This window comes from Heterodontus francisci, chromosome 20 (genome assembly GCF_036365525.1).
Source record: "Heterodontus francisci isolate sHetFra1 chromosome 20, sHetFra1.hap1, whole genome shotgun sequence".
Classification (NCBI taxonomy): Eukaryota; Metazoa; Chordata; class Chondrichthyes; order Heterodontiformes; family Heterodontidae; genus Heterodontus; species Heterodontus francisci.
The window spans coordinates 68,051,285-68,063,681 of record NC_090390.1 but is presented as its reverse complement, the minus strand read 5'-3'; the positions used below and the strand labels follow the sequence as shown (position 1 = coordinate 68,063,681).

The window sequence follows — 12,397 nt, the reverse complement described above, 5'->3', positions numbered from 1 at the left end:
TGAGAGTTAATGGGGAGCTGATAATATCACACAGCAGTTTCGCACCATGCTGCTCTAAGGAGCTACAGATTTTCGCAAAGACCTGCAATATAATGATGCTGTGATGTATTGAAATAAAATCACACTTTTTCAAAAAAAATTTGTTCGTGGGTAAATCTCTCTTTTTTTCTCTCCCTATCACATAGCTAAGATAGATGGAAGGTAAGGCATCTAATACAGGCTTCTCTCAATGCCATTCTCTTCTGGCCACAAGAAGATGTACAAGAGAACAACTTTTCTCCCGTCATTATTTCCTCCTTTTCCCTGTGAAAAAACTGTCGGCTATTTGGTTCCCACCGCTCAACATGAGACCGAGATCGAGAACTGAACTCATCACCCTGTGATGATTTGCATTGGTGTTCTGACGGTCTTTATGACAGATGTTTGTTTACTATCAACTTGAATCACTCTGCATTTTTAAGTATTATCGAAGAGAAATTTCATCGTGTCTCATTATTGATGTCTTGGCATTCTTTTACTGCTGTGTTGATGCTTCAAAGGAGAAGCTGACCGTATGGAAAAGTTATTGCTGCTATATTAGACTGTGAAGCTCCACCACAGAGAAATAGGGAAAGACACAATTGGACCAACTATTTATTAAAATGTGACACAGTGCCAGTTGTATTGTGAAAACTGACACCTGTACTTTCACGTGCCTTCACTGTACTGGGAATCACACCAGCCTGTTCCCCCTTCCTGAAATGCACCATCATTCTTCAAAGGCTGCCTCTCACAGCTTACCTAACAGAAAGGGGAATATAAAAACTTGCTTTTCACGACCACGGGACATCCAAAAGCACTTTACAGCCAATGAAGTACTTTTGAGGTGTAGCCACTGTTGTAGGAAATGTGGCAGCCAATTTGTGCACAGCAAGCTCCCACAAACAGCAATGTGACAATGGCCAGATAACCTATTTTTGTGACGTTGATTGAGGAATGAGTTTGGACCAGGACACAGGGCAATCTCCTCCTGCTCTTCAAATTAGTGCCATGTGATCTCTAATGTCCAACTAAGAAGGCAAACAGAGTCTCAGCTGAACATATCTGAGAGAAGGCACCTTTGACTGTGCAGCACTCCCTCAGTACTGCACTGGAGTGTCAGCCTTGATTTGATAACAATAGACATTTTGTACAGAACTCTCTTCATTGCTGTCCCTGACGCTCAAAATGGGAGAGAGGTCCTTCAACAGCATTTCCAACTGGACAGGATTTTCATGATGTCAATGAGTTGAGCACTGCACAAGAATAAAGGTACCTGGCCCCCAGGGAATGCCTTTAACTTGCAGAATTAAAATACAAAACACTGAATTGAACAATGACCAAAACAAAACACAGTAAATGTTCAGGAATGTTTTTTGAACATTTTGAATTGTACATGTAGTTCCGATGACGATGCTTCTCCTCCGTTGGATAATGTTTTGGATAATGTTTAGCAAGAGCTATCCTGTTTATGTGGCAGAGGTGTAGCATCTTTGCGCAATGTATAGATTTACAATCATAATCTGAACGGAGATCAGATTATCGCTTTGATAACACTTCCTATTGTCCATTAACTTGAATATTGCATTCTTCCAAATTATGGGGAAGTATTACTGTTTTCTGATTTTTTTTCTGCCATTGATAGCTGTCTCCGCACTTAATGATTTTGTGAAAATTATCCTTCATATATAAGTAATATAATAATAGCAACAAGAAGATAGAGACTTTCCAAAAATCTTTGGTAACAAGTATTCTGCCAAAGAACTGAAATGTGTTCAGTGTTGCACCTCTTTCAAGAAAGGGGAAGGGGAAAAGACAGGAAATTACCCTGCTTCTAGGTAAATTGGGAACCAATTTTCGTCATCTGGCGCAACTCATGTCTAAAAGGCTCAATTTAAATCTGCCTGACTGCTGATTTGTTGTTATCACTCAAATTTCCTGGGTCAACCCAATTGCGTCATTGCACAGAGATCTTGGTACATGAGTGATGGTGGTACAAAATGGAGCATAAACAAAATTTCAAGGATGGCAAAAACTTGAGGTGAGTGGTTAGATTTCTCTTTCCTGTCATTAGCTCTGAATTTGCCTTTTATTGTTTGTATCTATAAACCCCCTGAACTACAAATGTTCTCTGAATTGAAATAGTCCTCAAGATTAGCCTTTCCCTTCATGTCTCATTCATTTCCATTCAAGATTGAAGGAACCGACTTCTAACCTTTCCTCCTAACTTGGTTCTCCAATACTACCAATCGGCCTCATGGGCCATCTCTGCATTGCTTCTAGGGCTCTGATGTTTTTCTTGAACTTTACTGAGCAGGGTTGAAGGCAGTACTCAAGTGATTAATGAAAAATTATATGTGACTACCACATTTGCCCCAGACTTTTATTTTCCTGATTTGGCAATGTAACTCAGCTTTCTTAGTTTTTTAATTACTGCTCTACAATAATTGAACATCCTAAGTGTTGAATCTGTTACGACCAGGTGAGAAATGTGTCAGGGGTCTTTTACTGTCTTTACCTGGTCTTATTGTAACAGGGTTTTCTTTTAAACACACTGTGTTTTGAGCTCCCCCTTTGTGAATCCTTGTTCACAACTTTCCAATTTTAAGGCAAAGAAATGAACACAAACAGGATTTCTGTGGTTTAAAGGAGAAAGATGAAATGTATTAAACTTTAAACTCTAATATGGTTCATGCCTATGGATATATGAAGCGCCCACGCTAACATGCACACAGGATATAAACATGCAGATAGAGACAGAAAACAGCAGAGGAAAAGATAAGTAGGACAGTTTGAGGCAATATCTTGTTACTGTTTCTCAGACTCACTGTAGTCCTTGATTGAAGATATAGTCTTGTGTTTCATAGGGGCCCAGTAGTCGTCTTAAACCTTGTTCACGTAAGAAACCTTTCTCTCTTTGAGTCTCACGTGTTTTCACGAGATTCAGTTCCATGGGAAGAGATGGAAGCAGGCAGACAGGATAGGAGATGTTCTCAGTTCAAGAGCACATGGCGTTGTCAGTTCAAATGCTTTATTGGAAGTTCAAATTCAAAAGCTCCGGCCAGCTAGTCATCTGACTAAAACTGGTTTGACCATTTCTTTGTATTGGGGAAGCAGCTACTGGGTCCCCATTGTTTCAACATTGTCTGGTACTATGCAAATGTCCTTCCAGTCAGGGCTTGCAATTTTAAGTTTTTGTTCATGTGGAGAAATCCTGTGTGCCTCCAATCTTGGCAGTTGGAAGGTTTGCCTGACAAATCCATTATCATCTGTAGCTCTCTTTCAGCTCTTCCCTCATCAGTTTGGCACCATTTATTAAATATCTCTTTTTCTCTGTCAAACATCTTGCACTTAACTGTGTTGAATGTAATCAACCATAATTTTCCTATGTCCTTCTGCAGCTTTGTGATTGCTTTATCAAACTTGACTGCTCATTAGTAGTATCTGAAAAGTTGACCAATTTACATTGTTTCTGAATTGAGCATGTAGACTGGAGGCCGGCACTGATCCCTGGAGCATTGCACTTAGTCCTTCACCACAGCCCAACATTTCTCTCCTCACTAGCACTCACTAGTAACTATAAAGTTACTCTGATAACTTCATTGTTCTCACTGCAGACCTCTCCAATATCAGAGGAAGGTCCATACATGATAGTAATGTTAAAATTGCACGATTGACCTATAAACTAAGCTGAATTCACCCATGAATATAATGGGAGACCTGATGGCACAAGATACTGGCAGCATAGTAACATTAATAGGGGTTTCATACCTTTCTTATCTCTGATATTGACTTCCATAGGGAACAATCAGACAATAATGGGCAGATGATTTGATATTGGCCACTTCACACCATTGCTCAAAGTGAAAATTACCTCCATTCTATGTAATCTTTGTAACACGCCAGTGAGATCATAGTGACGTTATAGCGCAATAGAGAGGGATGACTTAAGTTCAGGAAACGAGGATGTCGAAGCAGTTTGGGTAGAGATGAGAAATCATAAAGGCAAGAAGTCACTTGTGGGAGTGGTGTACAGGCCACCAAACATTAACCACACTGTAGGATGGGGTATAAAGGAAGAAATAATGGCAGCTTGTCAGAAAGGTATGGCGATAATCATGGGGGATTTTAACCTACGTATAGGCTGGAAAAATCAGATGGGCAGAGGTAGCCTAGATGATGAGTACATAGAAAGTTTTTGGGATAATTTCTTGGAACAGTACGTTCAGGAGCCAACCAGAGAGCAGGCTATACTAGACCTGGTATTGTGCAACAAGATAGGATTAATTAATGACATCATAGTTAAGGCGCCCCTAGGTAGCAGGGATCCTAATATGATTGAATTTTGCATTCAGTTTGAGGGAGAGAAGAATGGGTCCAAGACTAGTACCTTAAACTTAAATAAGGGCAATTCTGAGGGCATGAAAGCAGAGATAGCTAAAGTGAACTGGTAAATTAGGTTAAGGGATAGGTCAATAGAGATGCAGTGGCAGAGATTTAAGGGGATGTTTCAGAATACACAGAATGGGTACATTTCAACGCGAAAGAATAATTCCGGTGGGGGGGGGGGGGGGGAACCCGCCATCCGTGGTTAACTAAAACAGTTAAAGATAGTATCAAACTTAAAGAAAAAGCATATCATTGTGCAAAGATGGAAGGCAAGTCAGAAGATTGGACAGAATATTAAAAACAGCAAAGAATAAATGAAAGATTGATAAGGAAGGTAAAATTAGAGTACAAGAGAAAGCTAGCTAGAAATATAAAGACAGATAGAGTTTCTATAGATATTTAAAAAAGAAAAGAGTTAACAAAGTGAGCATTGGTCCTATAGAAAGTGAGTCTGGGAATTAATAATGGATAATAGGAGAGGGTAGATGAATTGAACGGCTATTTTGTCTTCAATATAGAGGATACAAGTAACATCCCAGAATTAGCTGTAAGTCAGGAAATGGAAGGGAGGGAGGAACTCAAGAAAATTATAATCAACAGGAAAGTGGTACTGAACAAATTGTTGGAGCTGCGGGCTGACAAGTCCCCAGGTCCTGATGGACTTCATCCGAGGGTCTTAAGAGAAGTGGCTAGTGAGGTAGTTGGTGCGTTAGTTTTAATTTTCCAAAATTCCCCAGATTTAGGGAAGTTTCCGTTAGATTGGAATAATAGCAAACTCAAAAAGGGAGAGAGACAGAAAGTAGGAAACTACAGGCCAGTTAGCTTAACATCTGTCTTAGGGAAGACGTTATAGCAGGGCACTTAGAAAAATTCAAGATAATCAGGCAGAGTCAACATGGTTTTGTGAAAGGGAAATCAAGTTTAACCAATTTATTGGAGTTCTTTGAGGGAGTTACATGTGCTGTGGATGAAGGGGAACCAGTGGATGTATTTCTAGAAGGCATTTGATAAGGTTATTGCAAAAAATAAAGCTCATGGTGTAGGGGGTAACATCTTGGCATGGATAGAAGATTGGCTAGCTAACAGGAAACAGAGAATAGGCATAAATGGGTCATTTTCTGGTTGGCAAGATGTAATGAGTGGTGTGCCACAGGGATCTGTGCTGGGGCTTCAACTTTTTACAATTTATATAAATGACTTAGATGAAGGGACCGAAGGTATGGTTGCTAAATTTGCTGATGACACAAAGATAGGTAGGAAAGTAAGTTGTGAAGAGAACATGAGGCTACAAAGAGATATAAATAGGATAAGTGAGTGGGCAAAGACCTGGCAAATGCAGTATAATGTGGAAAAATGTGAAATTATCCATTTTGGCACAAAGAATAAAAAAGAAGCATTTTTTAAAATTCATTCATGGAATGCGGGCGTCGCTGGCTAGGCCAGCAGTTATTGCCCATCCCTAATTGCCCTTGAGAAGGTGATCGTGAGCTGCCTTCTTGGACCGCTGCAGTCCATGTGAAGTAGGGACACCCACTGTGCTGTTAGGAAGGGAGTTCCAGGATTTTGACCCAGCAACAGTGAAGGAATGGAGATATGGTTCCAAGTCAGGATGGTGTGAGACTTGGAGGGAACTTGCAGGTGGTGGTGTTACCATGCATTTGCTGCCCTTGTTCTTCTAGTTGTTAGAGGTCGCGGGTTTGGAAGGTGCTGTCTAAGGAGCCTTGATGCGTTTCTGCAGTGCATCTTGTAGATGGTGCACACTGCTGCCACTGTGCGTCAGTGGTGGAGGGAGTGAATGTTTGTGGATGGGGTGACAATCAAGCGGGCTGCTTTGTCCTGGATGGTATCGAGCTTCTTGAGTGTTGTTGGAGCTGCACCCATCCAAGCAAGTGGAGAGTATGCCATTACGCTCCTGACTTGTGCCTTGTAGATGGTGGACTGGCATTGGAGAGTCAGGAGGTGAGTTACTCGCCGCAGGATTTGTAGCCTCTGACCTACTCTTTTAGCCATGGTATTTATATGGCAACTCCAGTTCAGTTTCTGGTCAATGGGAGCCCCTAGGATGTTGACAGTGGGGGATTCAGCGATGGTAGTGCATTGAATGTCAAAGGGAGATGGTTATATATCTCTCTTGTTGGAGATGGTCATTGCCTGGCACTTGTGTGGTGCGAATGTTACTTGCCACTTATCAGCCCAAGCCTGGATATTGTCCAGTTCTTGCTGCATTTCTACTCGGACTGCTTCAGTATCTGAGGAGTCGCAAATGGTGCTGAACATTGTGCAATCATCAGCAAACATTCCCACTTTTGACCTTATGATTGAAGGAAGGTCATTGATGAAGCAGCTGAACATGGCTGGGCCTAGGACACTACCCTGAGGAACTCCTGCAGTGATGTCCTGGGGCTGAGATGATTGACCTCCAACAACCACAGCCATCTTCCTTTGTGCTAGGTATGACTCCAACCAGCAGAAAGTTTTCCCCCTGATTCCCATTGACTGCAGTTTTGTTCATGCTCCTTGATGCCATACTCTGTCAAATGCTGCCTTGATGTCAAGGGCAGTCACTCTCACCTCACCTCTTGAGTTCAGCTCTTTTGTCCATGTTTGAACCAAGGCTGTAATGAGGTCAGGAGCTGAGTGGCCCTGGCAGAACCCAAACTGAGCATCACTGAGCAGGTTATTGCTAAGTAAGTGCCGCTTGAGGGCACTGTTGATGACACCTTCCATCACTTTACTGATGATTGAGAGTAGACTGATGGGGCAGTAATTGGCCGAGTTAGACTTGTCCTGCTTTTTGTGTACAGGACTTACCTGGGAAATTTTCCACATTGCCAGGTAGATGCCAGCGTTGTTGCTATACTGGAATAGCTTGGCTAGGGGCGCGGCAAGTTCTGGAGCACAGGTCTTCAGTACTATTGCCGGAATATTGGCAGGGTCCATAGCCTTTACAGTATCCAGTGCCTTTAGTTGTTTCTTGATATCAAGCAGAGTGAATCGAATGGTGAGAGATTACAGAGGGATCTGTGTGTCCTTGTGCATAAATTGCAAAAGGTTAGTATGCAGGTACAGCACATAATTAGGAAAGCTAATAGAATGTTATCGTTATTGCAAGGAGAATTGAATACAAAAGTAGGGAGGTTATGCTTCAGCTATACAGGGCATTGATGAGACCGCATCTGGAGTACAGTGTACAATATTGGTCTCCTTATTTAAGGAAGGATGTAAATGCTTTGGAGGCAGTTCAGAGAAGGTTTGCTGGACTAGTACATGGAATGGGCAGGCTGTCTTACGAGGAAAGATTGGACAGGCTAGGCTTGTATCTGCTGGAATTTAGAAGAGTAAGAGGCGATTTGTTTGAAACTTAAGATCCTGAGGGATCTTGACAGGGTGGATGTGGAAAGGATGTTTCCCCTCGTGGGAGAATCTAGAACTAGGGTTCACTGTTTAAAAATAAGGGGTTGCCCATTTAAGACAGAGATGAGGAGAAATGTTTTGTCTCAGAGGGTCGTGAGTCTGTGGAATTCTTTTCCTCAAAAGGTGGTGGAAGCAGAGTCTTTGAATATTTTTAAGGCAGAGGTAGATAGATTCTTGATAAGCAATGGGGTGAAAGGTTATCGGAGGTAGGTGGGAATGTGGAGTAATCAGTTCAGCCATGAACTTATTGAATGGTGGAGCAGGCTTGAGGAGCCGATTGGCCTACTCTTGCTCCTAATTCGTATGTTTGTATGTATATATTGACAGAGGTGCATAAGACACCTTAACTTTCTGTCAGCAGTAAATGAAATTATATAAACGGCTCATTTTATCCTCTGTAATCCACCATACATCAAACCTACAGGGCTACAGATAACTTCTCATGTATATATACATCTCTATAAAATGATTACAAAAAAATTCAAACTTGGCACCAGCCATTCTACTTCTCTATTCCATTGATGCAGGCTGTTCAGGTATTGTGTGCATCTGGAGTGGGGGGAACTTCAATCAGCCCCTCTACCCTCTAACAATTACTCAACAGCACCAGAGCCTCTGTGCAGAAAATTAACAGAAGTTGCTAAACTATATGGTGGTGGAAGACCTTGCTGGCAAGTTAATTTCCCACCCCCAGAGTGAAGCCTAGCTGATTCAATGGCCAGGTCTCGTTTAAATCCCACTGGTCGACCTCCCATCCCAGGCTGGAAGTCAACAGGGAGTGGTGGAAATTCCCGCAAGCATAGCCATCTCATGGGGCTCTTGCTGGGAAGGAGAGGTCTAATCTTTCCTTGTGGGTCCCGCATGAGCATTCCTGCCTCTCCTTGTCCAATGCAAGAAACTAAACTCTTGCCTTTTTCCATCTCATCTAGAACTGATCTTTTTCTGTCCCAGGTTGGTCTGAGCTGCTTCCCCACTTAGGTTTGTGTTAAGATTGCAGTCAGATCCAGATGACATGATCAGGATTCAACATACATATGTAGAGAAGAACACTGTTGTCTTTGGGTGGGGGTGTCCAGAAAGGCAGAGTAAAATCGTGGGTGATGGCTGTTCCAAGGCAGGTAAATAATTCCGGTTATTTTAACTGCTTACCCACCCAGTTTTCACTGGGTGTGTAGGGTTAGAATACCCTAAGTAAGAGACAGTTATAGGGCTGACATGTTTTTGCACAACTGTGAATTAGATATTCAGCAGCTGGTTCGAGCTCCACATCTAGTTAGCTTGAAAAAACGTCAAACAAGTGGGTTTAGTTCTGAATTAGCTAACTTCACTACATTAATGAATCTCAGCTCATTGGCTGCTCTGCTGCCATAGGCTTGCTTAAAGATTAGCTTTGGAAAAATAATTAATTTTACTGATTGTTTTCCTGATTAACATTTGATAGAGCTCTCTTCCCCCCCACCCCCCAAACCTCTCAAAATTCATCTTCTGTTTGACACTATAGACAAGGTATTATTTTCCACAACAACTAATTAATGTTTAAAAAGCTGTTTTTTTAAGTATTTATGAATAATAAAGGCTCTACCCATCTAGGGACATGTCCTAATACTAATAATCTAAACACATTTCCCAATGGTAGGATATGCATTATTCTAATGAAGAAAAGCAAGAACAAGATGGGGATGGCACACCGAATTCTAGAATAGGTTTTAATCCCATTCTTGATTCTCGTTTGCTTTGCAATAGTTAAGCTGATTTGACCAGGGAAGGAAATTGTGCAACTGTGGGCTGGATTTGAGCCATTGGACCATTGGATCTTGATTAGTTGATATCTTTCTGTCCAAACTTCTCCCATATACAAGTGTCATGCTAGGCCCCCACCTGCCAAGAATGAAGCACATTTTAATTTTGTCATGAACATTGATTTTAAACTGTTACTGGAGTGAGGGGAGGACTTGTTAAACAGATCAGCCATGACTGGAAAAGACATTTGCATATTAACAGATAGTGTTTGGAAGGACAAAGCAGCCATTCCCTGACATTCAACCCACAGCGGACTTTTGATCACCAGACATTGAAGGTGGGGGAGCTCGCATTCCAGGTTGACTGCTAAGATGGACGAATACACAAACGGACATGGTCAAACCAGCTAGTCACATGACTAATCTGCTGGGCAACCTGAGTTTTTTGAATTTGTACAAACAGTTTTGGAAGAAAGTCTGTTTGCTCCTGGACTGAGAAGATCTCTCTCCTGTCTGCTCCCATCTCTTTCTCACAAGCCTCTGAATCCACTGAAGACACATGCGCCCCAAGAGAGAAAAGTCTCCTACAGCGAACAGGTTTAAGGAGGATACTGGACCCCGATGAAAAGCAAGATCTACCTACAATCAAGGACTCTACAGTGAGCTCGAAGAACCGTAACAACAGCTCTTCAGATATTGCCTCAAGCTTTTCCACTTTATTTTTCTTCTGCTCTTTTCTGTCTCTATTTGCATGTGTGTACCATGTATGCATGCTAGCATGGGCGCATCATGTATCCATAGGCGTCAACCGAATTAGAGTTTCAACTTCTTTAAACCTAAGAAAGCCTGTTGTGCTGGTTTCTTTGCCTTATAATTGGAAAGCAGTGAACAAGAATTCAGCAAAGGGGACGTAAAACACTGTGTGTTTAAAATTAAACCCTGTTACAGTAAGACCAGGTGAAGGCTGAAAGGGAACCCTAGATCTCTTTCTCACCTGGTCATACAGGAATTACTTGAACATTTCAGACTAGTCAGTATATGTGTCTTTTGGATACTACATAAAACTTGAGTGCTTATATTATCGATGACTGCGTGATCCAATGAGGTTCATAGCATTAGCACTTCTACAAACCTTCAATAAACACAATGTCTGAGTATGAACTTCCAACCAATAGCCCAATGTGGACATCTATGCTTTCCTTCTACAGGAACAATATGGCATTTCATCTCTCTTGCAACATTGTCAAGCAAGCTTACTTTGCATTATTAGAGAGGTACCTGGATAGCAATTATCCGTCGACCACCACAAAAACAGATTACCTAATCATTTACTTCATTGCTGAAACTTGTGCACAAATTGGCTGCGGCAGTTACCTCCGAAACAACAGCAACTACACTTCAAAAGTACCTCATCTGTTGTGAAGTGTGTGACTATAAACCTTCAATGTAATGGCTGCTTTTATTTCAGACTGTCTGGAACATTCTCTCTGAATGTAACATTCAACATATAAAGACCTTGAAGGGTAATTGCTACAATATGCTTGTTCCCATCTAGGGCCATCTAGTGTTCAATTAACAATATTAAGTGCAATACTTGTCACTGAGGACTTAGTGCTAAATGAATGCAAACTCTTTGATTTTTTTTACCTTTCAAACAAGTTTTAAACAGTTTTATTTTTTGATTCCCAACAGAGTGTTGTATAAACTTACCCAATGCAAACCCCATGCAAAATGCCACATCTGCAATTGCGTAAACACTTCCATACACAGAGACATGACGCAAGTCCACTAGGTAACCCATTATAGGCATCATAGAGGAATCTACCATTCCTAAAAGGAAAAATTAATTGATTAGAGATGGCAGCTCAGGTGTAAGCAATAAGTACTCCAATAACTTGAAGCATTTAAAAAAAAAGGACAAGTTGATCAAAGTGAGGGAGGCGTATTGGTAATGTCACGGGATTAATAATCTAGTTAGACCTTGGCTAATGCTCTGGGGATATGGGTTCGAATCCCACCACGGCAGATGTTGAAACTTGAATTCAATTAATAAATCTGGAATGAATAAGCTCGTGCTAGTCTAATGATGACCATAAACAATTGTTGATTGTTGTAAAAACACATCAGGCTCACTAATACCCTATAGGGAAGGAAATCAGCTGTCCTGACCTGCCTACATGTGACTCCAGACCCACAGCAATGTGGTTGACTCTTAAATGCCCTCTGAAATGGCCTAGCAAGCCACTCAAACTGCTACAAAGTGTAAGTAAAGGAATAAACTGGACAGACCACCCTGCATCAACCTAGCCACTGGATCCTGACTTGGAACTATATTGCCGTTCCTTCAGAGTCCCTTCCTAACAGCACTGTGGGTATATCTACACCCCAAGGACTGCAGCAGTTCAAGAAGGCAGCTCAGCACCACCTTATCGAGGGCAATTAGGGATGGACCAATCCAGCGATGCCCACATCCCATAAAAAATTGAAAGATTATTAAAATATGTATTAACATGCTGAAAATTTCATATTTCATGATTACAAACAGGTACTTATCTGCCTACTTGCTGATTATCAAACAATAAGAACAAATTTGATGAAATGTTAACTCTGTTTCTCCACAGATGCTGCCTGATCTGCTGAGTATTTCCAGCATTTTCTGTTTTTATTTAAGTTTAGGGTTGTGACAAGCTAATTTTTTTGGAAGGGTGGGGGGTGGAGTTTAATATTTTAAATATGGAGTTAAAATTTGGATGCATAAACATGAAGCATAATATCTTGTATCTTCATTGCAAGATGGCTGCTCACAACTCATGGTTTTGGGGGCTTGATACTCCCTT

The 12,397-nt window shown here is 41.4% G+C and overlaps 1 protein-coding gene across 2 annotated transcripts in view; it reads right to left on the bottom strand.

The window, feature by feature from the left end:
• The window catches only part of slc18a2 (solute carrier family 18 member 2), a 59,421-nt gene that overhangs the window by 6,709 nt on the left and 40,315 nt on the right, over window positions 1-12,397 (bottom strand). For both annotated transcript variants that reach the window (XM_068053381.1, XM_068053379.1), the window contains one exon: window positions 11,271-11,390. In XM_068053381.1, the coding sequence (XP_067909482.1) occupies window positions 11,271-11,390 (120 nt within the window). The remainder of the gene's footprint in view (window positions 1-11,270; window positions 11,391-12,397) is intronic.